The sequence below is a fragment of the Miscanthus floridulus genome, chromosome 7 (assembly GCF_019320115.1).
Source record: "Miscanthus floridulus cultivar M001 chromosome 7, ASM1932011v1, whole genome shotgun sequence".
In the NCBI taxonomy this organism is placed as follows: Eukaryota; Viridiplantae; Streptophyta; class Magnoliopsida; order Poales; family Poaceae; genus Miscanthus; species Miscanthus floridulus.
The window spans coordinates 123,600,627-123,620,350 of record NC_089586.1 but is presented as its reverse complement, the minus strand read 5'-3'; the positions used below and the strand labels follow the sequence as shown (position 1 = coordinate 123,620,350).

General features: G+C 46.6%; 1 protein-coding gene across 4 annotated transcripts; it reads left to right on the top strand.

Moving 5' to 3' along the window:
- The first annotated feature begins 537 nt into the window (after nt 1–537).
- LOC136467832 (probable cyclic nucleotide-gated ion channel 20, chloroplastic) lies at nt 538–19,413 on the top strand. Of its 4 annotated transcripts, XM_066466626.1 has the most exons (15): nt 538–782; nt 1,202–1,320; nt 1,696–1,746; nt 2,150–2,596; nt 2,696–2,881; nt 3,024–3,122; nt 3,735–3,872; nt 5,047–5,292; nt 5,594–5,848; nt 6,052–6,197; nt 7,869–7,946; nt 8,467–8,596; nt 18,273–18,519; nt 18,602–18,764; nt 18,953–19,413. In XM_066466626.1, exons 4-15 carry the CDS (start codon nt 2,159–2,161, stop codon nt 19,119–19,121), a joined length of 2,295 nt encoding a protein of 764 aa, XP_066322723.1. In that variant the 5' UTR covers nt 538–782; nt 1,202–1,320; nt 1,696–1,746; nt 2,150–2,158; the 3' UTR covers nt 19,122–19,413. The 4 variants fall into 4 exon arrangements, with proteins under 4 accessions (XP_066322723.1, XP_066322720.1, XP_066322721.1 ...); XM_066466623.1 differs by lacking the exon at nt 1,202–1,320; XM_066466624.1 differs by having other exon boundaries at nt 538–1,327.
- The last annotated feature ends 311 nt before the right edge of the window (nt 19,414–19,724 follow it).

Here is a 19,724-nt window from a genome sequence, read left to right as displayed (position 1 = left end):
TAGACCTAAGGACAATTTCAGCAAGAAACAATAAGCGAGGGCGATGTAACACGTGAGCGTGAAACCAAATGAATGGAGAAAAAAGTTGTCCCTTTTGCAAATGCAAAGGGAAAAATAATTAAATATAGGCATATTTGTCAAGGTTCTCAGAAATGCAAAGAGGTTCATTTTGTCTTAATTCTCTTTTCTTCTGTGTTAATTTTCTTTTCTTTTGCTTGTTGCCATGTATGCTAGTGCATACAAATATGCAATGTGTATATGGATAACACAATAATTTTCTACTTCCTATTTTGCCGTAATTCCTCTATCACATGGCAGACAATATTCAATCAAGGAGAATGGTATACGGGAGATGGATTAGGATCGCAGGCGTGGACAGACGGACGAACCAAAACAAATGTCGCACAAAAAAATATCCACACTTTGTTTTTTTAGTCGTAGGAGATAACTCGCACCCAATTCCTATATCTCCCCTAAAACATTGACCAGTGAAAGTTGACCACCTGAACTCCCCTTCCCCTTCCCAAAACTCCCATTCCTAGGGAACAAACAATTATTTTTTTCTAAACTTCCAATTCCTGCTTTCAATTACCCCAAACTCCTATTTCAAAACTCCTTCAATTACCCCCGACCAAAATAGATTAAAGAAAAAGAAGAGAGAGAACTCGCTCTCGCCCGCTGTGCAAATCGAACAGCTCGTAAGCGATTTGCTGTTGCCTGCTGCTGCGTGCGTTTCGGCTGCTGATCCCGAGCACTTCCTCGCATCGAGACGAACAGTTCAGGTTAGCCACTCAAGATGGGGTTGGAGTAGCCTAGTTGGTGCAGCTGTGGTTGCGGCGAGAGTTGATTTTTAGTTGCTTATCTTTGTGCAAAATCTGGGGGGTTCTCTGCGGGGGTTTCCGACGCGCTGCAAGGCTCGCGCAAGCGCAACGCGGGTCTGGAGTAATTTCTGGGATTGCTACCGGTTCCAGCGTTTCCTAACGAGAGAGGTGGCGCCGCGGTCGACGCGTTTTGGATCGATTTATCGCCCTTTTTTCGCGCATTTTTCTAAATCTCATCACTGGAGGACGGGAGGTTGAGATGTGGAAGTACAGAACGTGATTCTGCTCTTTCTTTATTTGTGCATCTCACGGCGGTAATTTTTTGTCTTGGTCTTTTTCTCTTCTGGGGTTTACTGGGCTCTGGTAATCTCTTTATGCAGGCGGCCATTATTTCATCGGATTCCGTTGATGCGCTCTCTACTTGCGCGAAGGGGCCTCGAGGGCCAACAAATTGCTTCTGTTCCTGATCGTCTCTCTCCCCCACCTCCCTCAACCAGATGTAATGGGTAACCAGAATCTTCGTTAGACGCTAAATCGCGCCAGTTAGGTTCTTTTGATTAACGGTCTCATGTGCATGCACTGCCTCCCTCCCAAAATAGATGCAATTGGGGTTTTAGATCGAGTCAAAATAAGTTAGGTTTGATTAAATATATTTCATGGAGTACATTTTTTGTATATATTTGGCCAAAGTTGAGATAGATTGACTTGATAGAAAGCTAGAATTGTTCAATTGCATCCTTTTTTTGGTTGGAGTACTGCACACACAACTCACGCACCTTTTAACTGGCTCATGTTTACTATAATGTGCACATTATGAGATCCATAGTTTTCTATAACTCTTCAAACCTTATTTTTCATGCTGTTGCGTTTGCAGGGCCAGCAGAATTTTAGATGAAGACTTGATTTCTCCTTTCAGATAATACAGGTAGGTCTTAGCAGTGTTAGTATTAATGCAACTTGTTTTTGTTTTGTTGATATTGCTCATATTCTATTTTCTTGGATTTGTTTTATGGTATTTCAGCAGTTGCCATTTATGTGCCTTTGCAAGCTAATGGTAGTAATAATTACGAAGTCTTATTTATTTCGATGGGTCATTTTTAACCTTGGACACCACATCATTATTCTTCTGTTGTTTTCTCACATTTTTTACTGTTATATCCCACTGTAATTGACCAGTAAATATTGGCTAGCCTGGATATCCACGGAGTTCTTACTTTCTAAAGGACAATCTCATTTGTGTATAAAGGATACATGCATGCTTGCAGAGAATCTATATTTTGGCTGTTTAATTGAAAGTTATGTGCTAATGTAATGGATTTGTGCTGCAGTGTTTCAAAATGACTGACCAGGAGCGAGATGATGTTCCCATGTTGCTAAGAAATGTTGAGCTACCAAGATTTCCTCTAAGAAGTACTTCAATGTGTATACCAGTCAGGGATGATGAATATGAAGAAGACACCTTTGTACCCCATACTGGTCCTCTATTTGTTCAGCCGCCAACTCAGACGGCACCAGGAATTCCATTTACAAGTAGAGACACACCTGATAGGCTTCCTAGACCTTCACAGGGAAAACAAGTCAGCAAGCCACATGCAATCTTGCCTGAAGAAATTAGAGGAAATAGGTGGTCTTACAGTGGACAGGTTCCAAAGAATGAACACTTGATGATGTCTGGACCTTTGGGGCAATGTGATAATGCTGACTGTGTGAATTGCCCTCCTGCTTGTAGAAATAGAAGACATTTCCAGAGAGGTTCGAATGCTTTAGACAATAAGGTATGTTCTTGAAATATGTCATTTGATCTAAGTTGCAAATAATGACCTGTTCATCTGTTGAATAAGGTACTAACATGTTTTCCTTTGTTCCTGTTGAAGATTCATAACATTCTTTATGGTCACAGTGGTGGATGGAAGAAGAAAATTGAGCAGATCATGGCATACATTCCGATTATGAACCCACATGCAAAGCCGGTTCAGCAGTGGAATCAATTCTTTGTCATATCATGCCTGATTGCCATTTTCATTGATCCCCTGTTCTTCTTCTTACTATCAGTACGTCAGGTAATGTTATACAAATTTTTCAGTATGCTTCAGATCAATGTCCATGCTTCTTATATGCATTTGATTACTTCATTTTGTTAGTCACACTGTAATTTTAATCAGAGCTAACCACTTTTTGTTTATTTGATTTCGTCAAATGCAGGATGGCAACTGCATAGTGTTAAATTGGAACTTTGCTACAGGACTTGCTGTTGTGAGAAGTGTGACTGATGCTATTTATTTCCTGCACATGCTGCTTCAGGTAAGTTCATCATCCTTTTACTCTTCCAGATCAGCTTTTACATTTTATTTTTTATACAATATTTATCGCTCATACACAAGTCGGTACAAGATGTAATGCTTGTGATATATGTCTATATGGGTGATTTGGTATGCAGATTTAAGATTATTATTATGTGCATTCTATATTAGTTATATTCAGGACACTTCTTTGTGAATAAGTTCTGCACTTTCTTTAAAACAAATCTCGATCAGATACTGACTTCTGGAAATACTGAAGTTACACTGTCCAGAACAACTTTCTATTGTTTACGCTGCATATCCTTGCTATCCTGATCTTACTCCCTCTGTTTTGCAATAATTGTCCACAGCCCACCAAGTGCAGAGAACGAGGAAGTACTAGCTTCATCAAGAAAAAACAATGTGAAATGACCAACCATACCCCTATTTTATGGAATTATATAGAACCATACCTTTTCTATCAGAGCATTTAATTAGGGAGAGTGGAAATACTGCAATAACTGATAGGTTTCTCTTTGTTAATGATCAAATATTTGTCTTGTCAAAAGAAAGTTGAACCAACCTGCTTATGTCACTATATTTTCATGAATGTAATTAGATATTTGTCTTTCAGTTCAGACTGGCTTATGTTGCGCCAGAGTCACGAGTGGTGGGAGCTGGAGACTTGGTTGATGAGCCAAAGAAAGTTGCTATCCATTATCTTTGTGGTTACTTTTTTCTTGATTTCTTCGTTGTGCTTCCACTCCCTCAGGTAACATATGATGGGATAAGTCTTATGTGTTGGCTGGTCTTTGTGGGGCTGTGCTGGTCATATGGTCCTTGTGGCTGCATGGTCTGTTTTTTAGGACAACATCTTAGACTAGAGGACAACACCTTAGAGGACAGCATCTTAGACTAGAGGACAACATCTTAGCATCTTAGACTAGCATCTTGGCATATGCTTGGCTGGCTAACAGTCTATAAATATGTACCCCCAACCCCTCAGGTTGGCATGGCATTTTGTGTGAGAAATAAACCAGAAAATTGCCCCAACTTCTAGTGTCATCCTCTTTCGATGAGAGTAAGAATTCTGCTACTACTAAGAGTAAGAATTCAGCGACTAACAACATAAAGCTTCCCTTCTGCTCTAATTTCTCTCGCTTTAGATACTATAAGTTTCTTCTTTTTTTTACTTTTAATGTATTGACACATCTTATTTTTTTGAAAAAAAAATCGAAACTCTACCTGTTACATACCCCTTTTTGTTTAATTATGTTGTCTTTTATTTATGTAAGGTCTGAGTAGTTTCCGTTACATTTAAGGTCAACAAGAAATACAAAAAAAAACATGAATTGTGGTTTCGATAGCCTTGTATATACCAAGGCATGCCATGACTTTTTCCTGTTCCTGAACTTGTGACATGTAAGCATCTGGGAAGAATTGATGTCGATTTAGTCATACTTACATCCAACCATAATTTTGAGGAATATATTTTCGTGTTTGTCAACAACTTGCTGCTGCCTTACCTGTTTGCAGCTTTCCTCCACGAACCTTGTCTGTCTGTGTAGCACTTCATATGATTTTACTTGCATGAACGCCATGTATCTGTCAACAGCTAAAGTTCCTTGTCTAAACTCTAAACTGATGACTGATGACCTGTTCTTTTCCGATGTAGTTAACAACAAAAGAAAAGTAAAATATTTTTACACATCTTTTCTTCGTTGAAGGGCGAGCCTGGTGCAAGCGGTAGAGTCTTACCGCCTGTGACCGGAAGGTACCGGGTTCAAGTCGCAGTCTCCTCACATTGCACAGGTGAGGGTAAGGCTTGCCACTGACACCCTTCCCCAGACCCCGCACAGAGCGGGAGCTCTCTGCACTGGGTACGCCTTTTCTTCGTTGCACTCGTTATGCTTTTTGCTAATATTTTTCTTTGTTTGTCGATCAAGGTGATGATACTGCTAGTTGTTCCTAAAGTTGGGTTATCTGCTGCAAACTATGCTAAGAATTTATTGCGTGCCACTGTTCTTCTTCAATATGTGCCCCGTATCATCAGATTTGTACCACTTCTTGATGGTCAGTCCGCCAATGGATTCATATTTGAGTCAGCATGGGCTAATTTTGTGATCAATCTTCTGATGTTTGTTTTGGCGGGACATGTGGTTGGTTCATGTTGGTATCTCTTTAGCTTACAGGTTAGTTGATTTCTTCTGTAGGTTGTTTACAAAAGTTGGTAGTGCACATTGATTCAAATGTTCCAATTTGATAATCGTACGAACAAATCTAGTGTGCAACATGTTTCACTAATGAAGAATGAGGAATACACGTTATACCTACTTAAAGTGGAAAATGTGCAGCTCCAAATACCTATGTTAATCTGTAACATGTTCAATTTATATATTAAAAAATCACAGCTTATTTGGTAACTATTGGTTTTAACTGATACTGAAGGTCCAGATCAATCGTATCATTTTCTTTTGTTTCTCATTTTGTCAGAGGGTTAACCAATGTCTACGAGATGCTTGTTCTGCATCGACCATTCCATATTGTGACTCTTTTATAGACTGTGGACGTGGCATTGGGAGTGGACTGTACAGACAGCAGTGGTTCAATGACTTGGGTGCAGAAGCTTGTTTTAACACTGGAAATAATGCTACTTTCCAATATGGAATTTATGAGCAAGCTGTTTTGCTAACTACAGAAGACAGCGCTGTAAAACGATATATATATTCATTATTTTGGGGGTTTCAGGTATTTGCCATCATTTGCTTGTGCCTTTCTACTTCTGTAGGTGTCTCTTTGTTGCATCCCAAATATGTGACAATCTGACTGTCATGTATAATCTTTAGGTTGTTACTATCTTATGTGTCATGCTAACTAATGAGGTTCCATTCTATTTAAATTCATTACAATCTAACTAGTTTTTTTACTCATAGTTTATGGTTTGATTTCAGCAAATAAGTACCTTAGCAGGAAACCTTGTCCCGAGTTACTTTGTATGGGAAGTTCTGTTCACGATGGCTATTATTGGTCTGGGACTGTTGCTTTTTGCATTGCTTATTGGAAACATGCAAAATTTTCTCCAAGCTCTTGGAAGACGGTATGTGGTTATACTACTGGCTTATTTATCATGCTACTTAACCCAAATGTAGATATAAGTTCATCTAGGTTTGTCCTAGGTCAAACCTTGTTTTATCGTTGACTATCAATATCTAAATTTTGCTATATAGATTGACAACAAAAGATTAACATTACTGGATTCATTATGAAAAGTACTTTTATAATATAAGCTCTTTTCATTTAAACTAAAATATTTTTTGTAGATGTTGCCATGTTGGTAGTAAAAGCGTCGTACTGAAGACCGTGTCAATTTCGTAATTTCGTTTGGGGTAAGTATATGCTTATATGCTTGTACGGTCATGCACTGCGGCATGTCGTGTCCTGGGTACTGAATAGGGATGTCAATGAGCCGATCTTGAGCGAGCCTGGCACCTCAAGCTCAAGTTTGACTAAATTTCTAGCCAAGCTCTAGCAGAGCCTGAACTCTAGAGCTTATAGTAAGGTTTGAGCTCGGGCTCGGGCGCTCAGTTTGATCGAAGCTCGAATAAGGATCAAGCTCGGTTTTAGCAGGCTAGATTGTAGCCAAGAAGATGACATATTGAGATGGTTGACAGTCGTCGGTGCTTCCCAAAGCATTGGGCACCAGCATTGTTGCCGAAGGAGGACAACGGTGCCTCTGGGCACACGGTGGTGAGGATTCTCTTCAACTACATGAATAAGCTGAGGGATCAAATCATTTATGGCAGCTGGCCTGCTACCGTGCTCAGTGCTCATGGAGTAGTCCATGGGGTATTAGGTGACTGCAGTTTGCATTGTAGCTGGAGGGAAGAGAAAGGATCGTTTCCCTTCGGCAGGTGAGGACATCGAGGCAAGCAGCAGAACCATGTGGAGAACGAAATGGTGGCATTGTGTTGGGAAGAAAGAACATAATTGAGGATGATAAGATTTCTCTTTGTTTATTTATCAATTGAGTGAAGTGTGTGACTCGCATTTTTTTGGGCTGAGCAGCATGTGGGAGAGGGACCTTGAAGGAGGTGGTTGGCTTAGAAAAGTTGAACTGGCTGGAGGGAAGTAGTAGCAAAAGGTGGGAAATTTTATTGCACTATGTGTGCTGGCGAACGGTTCAAATTAAGCTCGTGAAACTCGGCGAGCAATCTTGAGTTTGGCTTGATTAGCAGACAAGCCAAGCTCGAATTGAGCTTGTAGAGAAAAACTTCGAGCTTCTTTGACAGCCCTACCACTGAACGACTGAGTACAAGCTACAAGGAATTGGGTAGAGTTTGGATGGCGATTAGCATTCGATTTGTGGTAGACAGCAGGAAGAGCAGAGATACAGCCATACAGGGATTGGAGGAGAAATTGGAAGGAAGACGAAGCCCCTGTTGGTTTCTGTTCGCTCAGCTGCTGTTTGATGCTTTAGTACCTCTCCACCTTCCCAAGTGACTGGCCCACATAGCAATCTGATCCCAGGGGCATGCATATGTCACACTACTAATAGGTGAAACTCGTGCTGTCACCCCCTTGGCTCAAGAAATCTCTATAGGCCCCTTTATACAAGCCCGTTAAAGTCATCAGTAGATCAATTCACTCAGCAGTTAGCAGTAGTTCAAAGCGCAGTAAACACAGAAAAACCCATGCGATTGATTAAATCATTTTTTTAATTGTAACTATCTTGGTGTGTGAACATTTTACTCCTTTTATCTTCTGACAGGAGATTGGAAATGCAACTTAGGCACCGTGATGTTGAAAAGTGGATGAGCCATAGACGATTGCCTGAAGATTTGAGAAGGTTCCTCTGCAGAACTTACTAAGCAAATCTTTATCACTATTTTTTCTTTCAAAAAACAAAGAACTTAGCTAGCATGTTTCATTGTCTAATGCAGCCATTTGCTACTATACTGTCAAGCAGTAGTACCGATCTGGTTGTGGTTCATGATTGGCTAGGGCCCTTGTGACAGCAATGATATACTTCAAAAATCTTACTTTGTAGTCATGAAAAAAGGTGTATGCTGTATTGTCAGATAGTCTGAAAACATAACAATTATTTGATTAGTTCAGAATTGACATTGGCAATTGGGGTTTCAATGTTTCATATCCACAGGATGTACCATCTAGTATAGTGTTAATGAAGAAACTGAATGTGTTTGGAATGTTTTTTGTGTATTGTAAATTTGTAGTCACGCGGGCATTTAGTTCAATCAATATTTGAGCTATATACCAAAACTCTGATGAAATACCCTAACCCGAAAGGCAGCCATTTTATTCTTACAGTGGAAGATAACAACACCTGCACCTCTGTATATGTGTAGGAGGGTTAGACGAGCTGAAAGGTTCACCTGGGCTGCTACTCAAGGAGTGAATGAAGAGGAGCTTTTGAGTAATTTACCTGAAGATATCCAAAGGGACATACGTCGCCACTTCTTTAGATTCCTTAATAAGGTTAGTTTCTAAGGTGTCAACAAATATTACTCCAATACCTTGTATTTCCACTCCCATCCTTTCTTTCATCTACCATGTTCGTAGTTAGTTCTGTGCTTATATGAAATTCTACTATTTTGGAATCTTTGCTACTGCTGTTTGGTTCTTAGCATTCACAACTTGTAAATGTAACTATTATTTAGGGAGAGAGAATGGAAAAGAACTTTATCTTCAGGGGAAAGGGGTCAGAATTGATGTGGGACCACAACCAAATGTGTGCTGAGCTAAACATCTGGTTCAGCACTTCCAAATAAGCAATAGCCCAAAATATTTAGTGCAAACCACCCCATTCAGCTACACAATTGTGAAACCCCCCTTGAAATATATAAGTTTTTTTTATTAAATGGTGCACTTCCATTGCATATATACAGATGTACATTGTTGCAAAAATTGAGGTGCAAACTCAATGTACAAAAATTCATATGAAAATAACAAACTTCAGATGGCATGTGCACAACAACAACATAGCCTTGCAGTCCCAAGCAAGATGGGGTAGGCTAGAGTTGAAACCCACCAAGAGCTCCAAGTCACGGTTCAGGCACTTCAATAGCTGCTTTCCAAGTACTCCTATTCAAACATAGATCTCTAGGTATATCCTAAGCTTTTAAATATCTTTTTATTGCCTCCCCATGTCAATTTCGGTCTTTCTCTATCTCTCCTTATATTATTAGCTTAGGCTTAGGACTCCACAATGCACTAGTGCCTCTAGAGGTCTCCTTTGGACATGGCCAAACCACCTCAACCAATGTTGGACAAGCTTTTCTTCAATTGGTGCTACTTCTAGGCGATCACGTATATCATCTTTTCGAACTCGGTCCATTCTTGTATGACCGCAAATCCATCGCAACATACGCATTTCTGCAACACTCAGTTGTTGAACATGTCGAATCTTTATAGGTCAACATTATGCTCCATACAACATAGCCGATTTAATCGCCGTTCTATAGAACTTGTCTTTTAGCTTTTGTGGTACCCTCTTGTCACAGAGAATGCCAAGCTTGTCACCACTTGATCCACCCTGCTTTGATTCTATGGCTAACGTCCGCATCAATATCTTCATCCCTCTGTAGCATCGATCCCAGATACCGAAAGGTATCCTTCTTAGGCACTACTTGACCTTCCAAACTCACATCTCCCTCCTCCTGTACAACTCCGCCAAAGTCGCATCTCATGTATTCGGTTTTAGTTCTGCTCAATTAAAACCTTTAGACTCAAGGGTCTGTCGCCATAACTCTAGTTTCCTATTTACTCCCGCCTGGCTTTCGTCCACTAACACTACATCATCAGCGAACAACATACACCAAGGAATATCCCCTTGTATGTTCCTGGTAACCTCATCCATTACCAAGGCAAAGAGATACGGGCTTAATGCTGACCCTTGATGAAGTCCAATTTTAATCGGGAAGTAATCTGTGTTACCATCGTTAGTTCGAACACTAGTCACAACATTGTTGTACATATTCTTGATGAGGGTCACATACTTTGATGGGACTTTATGTTTGTCCAAAGACCATCACATAACATTTCTTGGTATCTTGTCATAAGCCTTTTCCAAGTCAATGAAAACCAAGTGGAGGTCCTTATTCTGCTCTCTAAACCGTTCCATAACCTGTATTATTAAGAAGATTGCTTCTGTGGTTAACCTTCCGGGCATGAAACCGAATTGGTTTGTTGATATCTGCGTCATTCCTCGCAGGCGTTGCTCGATGACTCTCTCCCATAACTTCATAGTGTGGCTCATTAACTTAATTCCCCGATAATTAGTACAACTTTGGATATCTCCCTTGTTATTGTAGATTGGTACCAATATGCTTATTCTCCATTCCTCAGGTATCTTGTTCGATCGAAAGATATTGTTGAACATCTTGGCTAGCCATACTATAGCTATATCCCCGAGACATCTCCACACCTTGATTGGGATACCATCAGGGCCCATCGCTTTGTCCCCTTTCATCATTTTCAAGGCTTCTCTAACCTTCGATTCTTGAATCCTCTGCACAAAGCGCCTGTTAGTGTCATCAAACGAGTCGCCCAGCTGAACGGTGTTGTTCTCGTTCTCACCATTGAACAATTTATCAAAATACTTTTGCCATCTATGTCTGATCTTATTCTCCTTCATCAAGAGTTGCTCCCTCATCCTTTATGCACTTGACTTGGTTGAAGTCCCTTGTCTTTCTATCGCGAGCCCTAGCCATCCTATAAATGTCCTTCTCTCCTTCCTTCATACTCAAACGTCGGTAAAGATCCTCATAGGCCCGCCCCTTTGTCTCACTCACCGCTCGTTTTGCAATCTCTTTGCCACCTTGTACCTCTCTATGTTGTTTGCACGCCTGTCATGATACAAGCGCTTATAGCACTCCTTTTCCTTAATAGCCTTTTGCACATCTTTCGAGTCGCATCCGCTCCCTTTGGTCACTCCCAGCACCTCTGAAGCAACCTTTCGAACACATGTTGCCATCTTCTCCCACATGCTGTTTGCATCGCCTTCATCATTCCAAGGGCCCTCTTCAATGTGATGGATAAGTCTCTGTGTTGGCTGGTCTTTGTGGGGCTGCAGCAAGGACAACATCCTTGACTGGCTAGGACAACATCTTAGCATCTAGGACAGCATCTAGGACAACATCTAGGACTAGCATCTTGGCATATGCTTGGCATCTTGGCATATGCTTGGTTAGCTAGCAGCCTATAAATATGTATCCCCAACCTCTCAGGTTGGCATGACATTTTATGTGAGAAATAAACCAGAAAATTGTCCCAACTCCTAGTGTCATCCTCTCTCGATGAGAGTAAGAATTCTGCTACTACAAAGAGTAAGAATTCAGCGACTAACAAGTGGTATCAGAGCCGTACTATCCTGTAGCCTGAGCATCTCCTGCTCATCTCCTTTCCCAGCCGCGCAGCAGCCCCAGCTGGGAGCAGCAGTAGCTCCGGCCGCTCCTGCTCACTCCTCTCCCTCTGCGCGTCTGAAGCAGCCCTCTCCCCACGCAGCAGCCCCCCGGTAGCGCGTCATGTCCGCAAGGCAGTCTCAGCGCTCGGTCGCCTCGAGCACGCGGCGTCGGCAGGAGGCCGAACTTGCCACGGTAGAGGAACGCGAGCGAGCGGCGGCGGCAAGGGCGTCGAGGCTGGCAGCGGCGGAGCCGGCAGCAGCCAGAGCGGAGGCGGAAGCAGCGGCGACGGCGGATGCAGCTCGTGCGGCGGTAGCAGAGGTCGAGGTTCTGCGCGGCAGCATTAGCAGCTCCGTTTCTGCTGACGACAGCGCCGACGCGGACCTCGAGCTGCTGGGGAGGGAGGCAGCGCGAGCGCGGGCGGCGCAGTGGGCAGCCGCGCACGCCCACGAGCGCGGCGGCAGCCCAGACAGGCATGGACGCGTCGGCGGCGCTCCTGTAGGAGGCGCGCACGGTAGCGACGCTCCTGGAGGAGGCGCGCACGGTGGTGGCGCTCCTGGAGGAGGCACGCACGGCAACGGTGGCAGACGGGTCGATGGAGAGCGCGGCCTTCACAGGCAGCGTGGCTCTCTCCCCGGATCGGTACCGTGGTTACCACGGGCTCCAGGCTGTTGTCAGGGACGTCGGCCCCGGCGGTGGGTGGCCTACCCTTACTAAGACCAACTACGTCGAGTGGGTTGCGGTGATGGGGGTAAAGCTCCAGGTGCGGCACATGTGGGAGGCAGTCCGGTACGGCGACGTCGACTACGACCAGGATCGACGAGCGCTAGATGCCCTCATCGCTGCAGTCCCGTTCGAGATGCAGTTCTCGCTTACCAACAAGCGGACTGCCAAGGAGGCTTGGGACGCCATCGCTGCGGCACGCATCGGCAGCGACCACGCCCGCAAGTCCACACTGCAGGCACTTCGCAAAGAGTGGGAGAACCTGGCCTTCAAGCCAGGTGAGGACGTTTATGACTTTGCTCTCCGTCTCAACACTGTTGCAGAAGATGGTGCAGTTCGGCGATGACACCTATGGTGAGGAGAGAGCTGTCGAAAAGCTCTTCCGCTGCGTCCCCGAGAAGTACAAGCAGATGGCTCGCTCGCTCGAGTCCTTGCTGGATCTCTCCACGACGTCGATCGAGGAGGCGATAGGTCGCCTCAAGGTCGTCGACAGCGATGAGCCACAGTCTCTCTCGGGGCCCATCACCACTGGCGGGAAGCTCCTCACTCGGGAGCAGTGGGCTGCCTGCCAAGGTGACCGGAAGAAGGGGGAGCCTTCTTCCGCGACAGGCGGCCGCAAGCGTGGCAAGCCGCGCAAGGCGCACAGAGATGCCCAGGCCAGGGCGCGAGGACGTGCCGAGGGTGATGCCCGCGGAGGCGCCCAGGGCGGCGCCGTCGGCAAGCACAAGCCGGCACGAGACGACACCTGCCGCAACTGCGGCCAGCTTGGCCATTGGGCCAAGGACTGTCGACAGCCACGACGCGGCCAGGCCCACGTCGCACAGGCGGAGGAGCCGGCTCTGTTCATGGCACATGCAAGCATCGAGCTACCTCTAGCGGCACCGGCCGCAGCGGCTCTCCTCCACCTTGACGAGCCAAAAGCACACGCCCTCCTCGGCGACGGCTCCGGCAACGACAAGACTGACAGGTGGTGCCTCGACACCGGCGCCACCCATCACATGACCGGTCGACGGGAGTTCTTCACCGAGCTTGACTCTAGCGTCTGAGGCTCCGTCAAGTTTGGAGATGCCTCCGGCGTGGAGATCAAGAGCGTCGGCTCCGTCATCTTCACCGCCGTGTCTGGTGAGCACAGGCTAGTCACCGGAGTCTACTACATCCCCGCGTTGAGGAACTCCATCATCAGCTTGGGATAGCTGGATGAGAACGTTTCGCGCGTGGTGGTTGAGGATGGAGTCATGAGGATTTGGGATCGCCGTCGCCGCCTTCTTGCCAAGGTATCCAGAAGCGCAAATCGACTCTACGTCCTTAACGTGCAGGTGGCACAACCCCACTGTCTCGCTGCTCGTCGGGATGACGAGGCGTGGCAGTGGCACGAGCGCTTCGGGCACCTTCACTTCGAGGCCCTGAAACGGCTCAGTGCCAGGGAGATGGTGCGAGGCCTACCGTGCCTCGACCATGTGGAGCAGCTCTGCGACGTCTGCGTGTTGACGAAGCAGAGGCGACTCCCCTTTCCCCAGCGGGCGAGCTTTCGAGCCAAGGAGAGGCTCGAGCTTGTGCACGGGGACTTGTGGCCCGGTGACACCGGCCACACCGGGAGGACGACACTACTTCCTGCTGCTCGTCGACGACATCTCCCGCTACATGTGGGTGATGGTCCTCGGCAGCAAGGGAGAGGCTGCGGACGCCATCAAGCGCTCGCAGGCTGCTGCGGAGGCGGAGTGCGGCCGCAAGCTGCGCGTGCTGCGCACCGACAACGGCGGCGAATTCACGGCGGCTGAATTCGCGTTGTACTGCGCTGATGAGGGCATTCAGCGCCACTACTCCGCGCCGTACAGCCCGCAGCAGAACGGCGTCGTCGAGTGGCGCAACCAGACGGTTGTGGGGATGGCTCGGGCCGTTCTCAAGCAGAGGGGGATGCCGGCTGTCTTCTGGGGAGAGGCGGTGGTGTCGGCCGTCTACAAGCTCGACGACAGGAGCACTCCGGGAGTGTTCATCGGCTACGCGGAGGGCTCGAAGGCCTACCGCATCCTCGACCCGAAGACAGCGTGTGCGCACGGCGCACGACGTTGTGTTCGACGAAGGGCGAGGATGGGCGTGGGACATGGTGGTGGACGACGGCTCGGCTCCGACGTACGACGACTTCACTGTCGAGTACGTCCACTTCGAGGGAGCTGGGGGAGTAGGCAGCTCTTCTTCGACGAGCGCGTCTACCCCAGTCCCCGAGCCTCCATCGACCCCGGCGCCTGCTACTCCTACAGCACCACGCTCTCCAGCCAGGACCTCGGCTGCGATGAGTTCTTCGCCGGCTCCAGCACAGCCGGCACCGTCACGCACTCCAGCACCGATAGGCACCTCTCCGGGCACGTCTACTCCAACACCAGCTCGTGTCGAGCACAGCCCGGTTGAGCTCGCTACTCCGCTCTCTCACGACAAGCGCATCGACGCGTACCACGATGGCAAGCCGTTGCGGTACCGTACGATGGAGAACCTTCTCGGCGACCAGCCGGTGCCGAGACTGGTGCCTCACGACCTGGAGGCGCAGTTGCACCTTGCGTGTGACGACGGCGAGCCTCGGTCGTTTGCAGAGGCCGAGAGACACGCGGCATGGCGCGCCGCGATGCAATTGGAGATGGATGCGGTTGAGAAGAACCGCACCTGGGAGCTTGCTGACCTTCCTCGTGGTCACCGCGCGATCACCCTTAAGTGGGTGTACAAGCTGAAGAGGGATGAAGCCGGCGCCATCGTCAAGCACAAGGCTCGCTTGGTGGCACGAGGTTTCGTGCAGCAGGAGGGGGTCGACTTCGACGACGCCCTTTGCTCCCGTGCGACTCCTTGCGCTAGCTGCCCAGGAGGGCTGACGTGTTCATCACATGGACGTCAAGTCGGCGTTCCTTAACGGCGACTTGAAGGAGGAGGTCTACGTGCACCAGCCGTCGGGATTTGCGATCCTCGGCAAGGAGGGCAAGGTGCTCCGCCTGCGCAAGGCCCTCTATGGCTTGCGGCAGGCACCGGGGGCGTGGAATGGCAAGTTGGATTCCACGCTAAAGGGGATGGGCTTCGAGCAAAGCCCGCACGAGGCGGCCATCTACCGACGGGGCAGTGAAGGAAATGCTCTGCTGGTGGATGTCTACGTCGACGACTTGGTAATCACCGGCACCAAGGATGCGGAGGTGGTGGCATTCAAGGAAGAGATGAAGGCCACCTTCCAGATGAGTGACCTAGGGCCTCTCTCCGTCTACCTGGGAATCGAGGTGCACCAGGATGACTCCGGGATCACGCTTCGGCAGACCGCCTACGCCAAGCGCGTCGTTGAGCTAGCTGGGCTCACCGACTGCAACCCAGCTCTCAGTCCGATGGAGAGGCTGAAGCTGAGCCGCGACAGCACGACGGAGGAGGTGGACGCTACGCAGTACCGGCGTCTTGTGGGGAGCCTTCGCTACCTCGTCCACACACGGCCGGACTTGGCATTCTCCGTCGGCTACGTTAGTCGGTTCATGCAGCGACCGACGACGGAGCACCAGCAGGCTATGAAGAGGATCATCCGCTACGTTGCGGGGACTCTACTACCCTAGGTGCCCTGGGACGGCACACTTCGTCGAGTACAGCGACAGCGACCACGCCGGCGACATCGACACCAGCAAGAGCACGAGTGGGATCCTCTTCCTCCTCGGCAAGTGTCTCGTTAGCTGGCAGTCGGTCAAGCAGCAGGTGGTGGCCCTGTCCAGCCGCGAGGCCGAGTACATAGCGGCCTCCACCGCTTCGACTCAGGCGCTCTGGCTCGCTCAACTGCTTGGTGATCTCCTCGGCAGAGACACTAGAGCGGTGGAGCTCAGGATGGACGCAAGTCCGCTCTGGCCCTGGCAAAGAACCTCGTTTTCCATGAACGGAGTAAGCACATCCGGGTGAGGTACCACTTCATCCGAGGATGTTTGAAGGAAGGGAGCATCAAGGCGAGTTACATCAACACCAAGGACCAGCTTGCGGATCGTGTTACCAAGCCTCTTGGGAGGATCTAAGTTCCTTGAGCTCTGCTCCAGGACCAGGATGGTTCAATTTTCCCACAAGACGACGCACAAAATTTAGGCGGAGAATGATGGATAAGTCTCTGTGTTGGCTGGTCTTTGTGGGGCTGCAGCAAGGACAACATACTTGACTGGCTAGGACAACATCTTAGCATTTAGGACTAGTATCTAGGACAGCATCTAGGACTAGCATCTTGGCATATGTTTGGCATCTTGACATATGCTAGGCTGGCTAGCAGCCTATAAATATGTATTCCCAACCCCTCAGATTGGCATGGCATTTTGTGTGAGAAATAAACCAGAAAATTATCCCAACTCCTAGTGTCATCCTCTCTCGATAAGAGTAAGAATTCTGCTACTACCAAGAGTAAGAATTCAGCGACTAACACAATGACCTTTTCCTTAAAAGACCTTTGATGCCTTCCCTTCTAATTTCCACCACTTCGTTCTAGCAACTCTAGCTTGTTTGTTCCCATGAGCTTGCACCAGAAAGCGGAAGTCAGACACCACCAGCTTGTGTTGAGCGACCACACATTCTCCAGGTATCACGTTACAGTCCACGCCTGTTCATTTATCCCTCCTTGTAAGGACAAAGTCGATTTGACTAGAGTACTGGCCGCTACTAAAGGTCACTAAATGGGACTCTCTCTTACGGAAGAAAGTGTTAGCTATCATCAGATCAAAAGCTATGGCGAAGTCTAAGACTTCCTCTCCCTCCTAGTTCCTACTACCATATCCGAAACCCCCATGAACCGTCTCGAAACCTGCACTTGATGTACCTACATGGCCATTAATATCACCTCCTATAAAGAGCTTCTCGCTACTAGGGACAGCTCTAACCAAGCGATCTAAGTCTGCTCAGAAAAGCCGCTTAGCACTCTCATCATGGCCTACTTGGGGGGCATACGCACTAATTACGTTTAAGACCATATCACTAATGACAAGTTTAACTAAGATGATCCTATCCTCTTGCCTTCTCACCTGCACCACACCATCCTTGAGTCTCTTATCAATCAAAACTCCTACTCCATTTTTATTTGAAGTTGTCCCTGTGTACCAGAGCTTGAAGCCGGTATTATCCACCTCCTTCGTCTTCTGCCCCTTCAATTTAGTCTCTTGGACGCATAAGATATTTACACGCCTCCTAATCGTTGTGTCCACTGACTCTTAACTTATCTGTAAGGGACCCTACATTCCAGCTACCTAAACGGATCCTAGTTGGCTCGACTAGCTTTCTTACCCTTCGCACCCGCTGAGGTAGGTGTGAAGACCCTTGCTCATTTTGCAACACACCCGGGCGCTGATGTGGCGCGCCACTAAGGATGCGACGACCCGATCTTTGCTCACTTGACACCGTGTCCAGATCACGACACGGCGCGTCACGGGGGTGACGACCCAGCCCTTGCTCATTTAACACCGTACTCGGGTTCCGACATGGCGCGTTGCTAAGAGGGTTACGCCCCAATGGGATTTTTTTGGGTTTCATCTCCATTAAAGTGGCTAAGTTTTTATATTGGCTCGCCGCGCCTAACACAACCCTCCTCCTTTACCAGGGCTTGTGACCTACTATGCTGGGACACTAAAGGCGCCCCACCATAGGCGGAGCTATGGCATGTGCACTAGAAGGCAAAATTCCTGTGATTGTCTTCTAGTACGTATGCAACTGGAATTTGTCATTTTCATATGAATTTTTAGAAAAAAAATTGCATGTTAAACTTTTTGGGACAATGTATACCTCCATATATGCACTATGGAGGTGCATTATTTCAATTTTTTTTAGAACTATGTATGTGTTTCAAGCGGTTTTCATGATTGCACCAAAAGGGTGGTTGCACCGAATAGTTTGCCATAGTGATGATGGAAACTGGAAAAGAAGTTTAAGAAAAAAGTAGCTACTTGTATTTTCTCATTCACGTTGTAGGTTGCCTCATTTACATGATTTCTACTATTAATGTTGTCTGGTAAAGATAACTCTTACTTGACTAATTTTTACCTTATTATTTGCAGGTCCGATTATTCACCTTGATGGATTGGCCTATCTTGGATGCAATATGTGACAAATTAAGACAAAACTTATATATTAGTGGAAGTGACATTCTTTATCAAGGTGGTACTGTTGAAAAGATGGTCTTCATAGTGAGAGGGAAGCTGGAAAGCATCAGTGCAGATGGTAGCAAGGCTCCATTACATGATGGAGATGTATGTGGAGAGGAGCTCCTCACCTGGTACTTAGAACATTCTTCAGCGAATAGAGGTATGCAATTTCTGCCCTTCCTGCCTGCTGTTTGTCTTTTGGTTTTGTAGTTGTCCCATCTCATGAACTACTACTGTTTCAGATGGTGGGAAAATTAAATTCCAAGGTACGCGGTTGGTTGCTATACGCACAGTAAGATGTTTAACAAATGTTGAAGCTTTTGTACTCAGAGCAAGTGATCTGGAAGAAGTAACCTCACAGTTTGCTCGATTCTTGCGTAATCCACAAGTGCAGGGAGCAATCAGGTAGCCACATTTTTGTTTAATTTATTATATTATTATCATATTCCTGCCCACCAGAATAGTTAAGGCTGTTCTTATAATTGTTTTTGCTAATTCATGGCAAAATATAATAATTTTTTGATAATCATGCATCACTGCGATTTAAGACTTGTTAATTTAGTTCCTTTTGAACTAATCTCTGCGTCCAATAGATATGAATCCCCGTACTGGCGAACCATTGCTGCAACTCGTATTCAAATTGCATGGAGGTATTGGAAAAGGCAGCTGAAGCGAGCTGAGAAGTCAAGGTTGAGCGAAGAGACTTATACCTCGCATGGGATCTCGACACATGATTCTTTTCAGCGTGGACAGAGGGGATGATCTCTACCTGACTAGTCACTAACTTTTCAGTTTCAGTTCTGCATCTAAAGCTTCTAGAGCTCTGAAATTCTCCGAACATGTCTACTTGGTGGAACCTAACGCATGGGGCAAATATTTTTGGCTTTGGTGTTCAGTGTACATGATAAGAGGATAGTTTTTTTCATGCATGGTTGCCTCTGCTAGAGCTACCACACGCACATTATCAGCTGATAATCCGAATGCATCCTGGTTTGCATTCGGATTACTAGGAGATCAGTTATTTGCCTGCCAACCAGGATGCTCATCAGCTGTAAATAAATATTCATTATAAAAGAAAATTATTTGGTATGAAATAGCTCCTTTTCAGAGTGATGAGCCACGCAATATTTCAATCCGTGGGTATTGCACGAGATTTGCAGCTAGCCTCAGAGATCAGAAGTCTGGGATATCCCAGAAGTGAAGTATACAATCTCTATGTTATGGTATTCATTCAAACTAAATGTTTACAGATTACAGTCACGGCTGAATCCTAGTGAACACCAGGATTAGCCATAGTGCCCCTTCCCTACTCCAGAATTTTTCTTGAATTCCACAGGAATTTCCTGTAATAAGGTGTGCATTCCA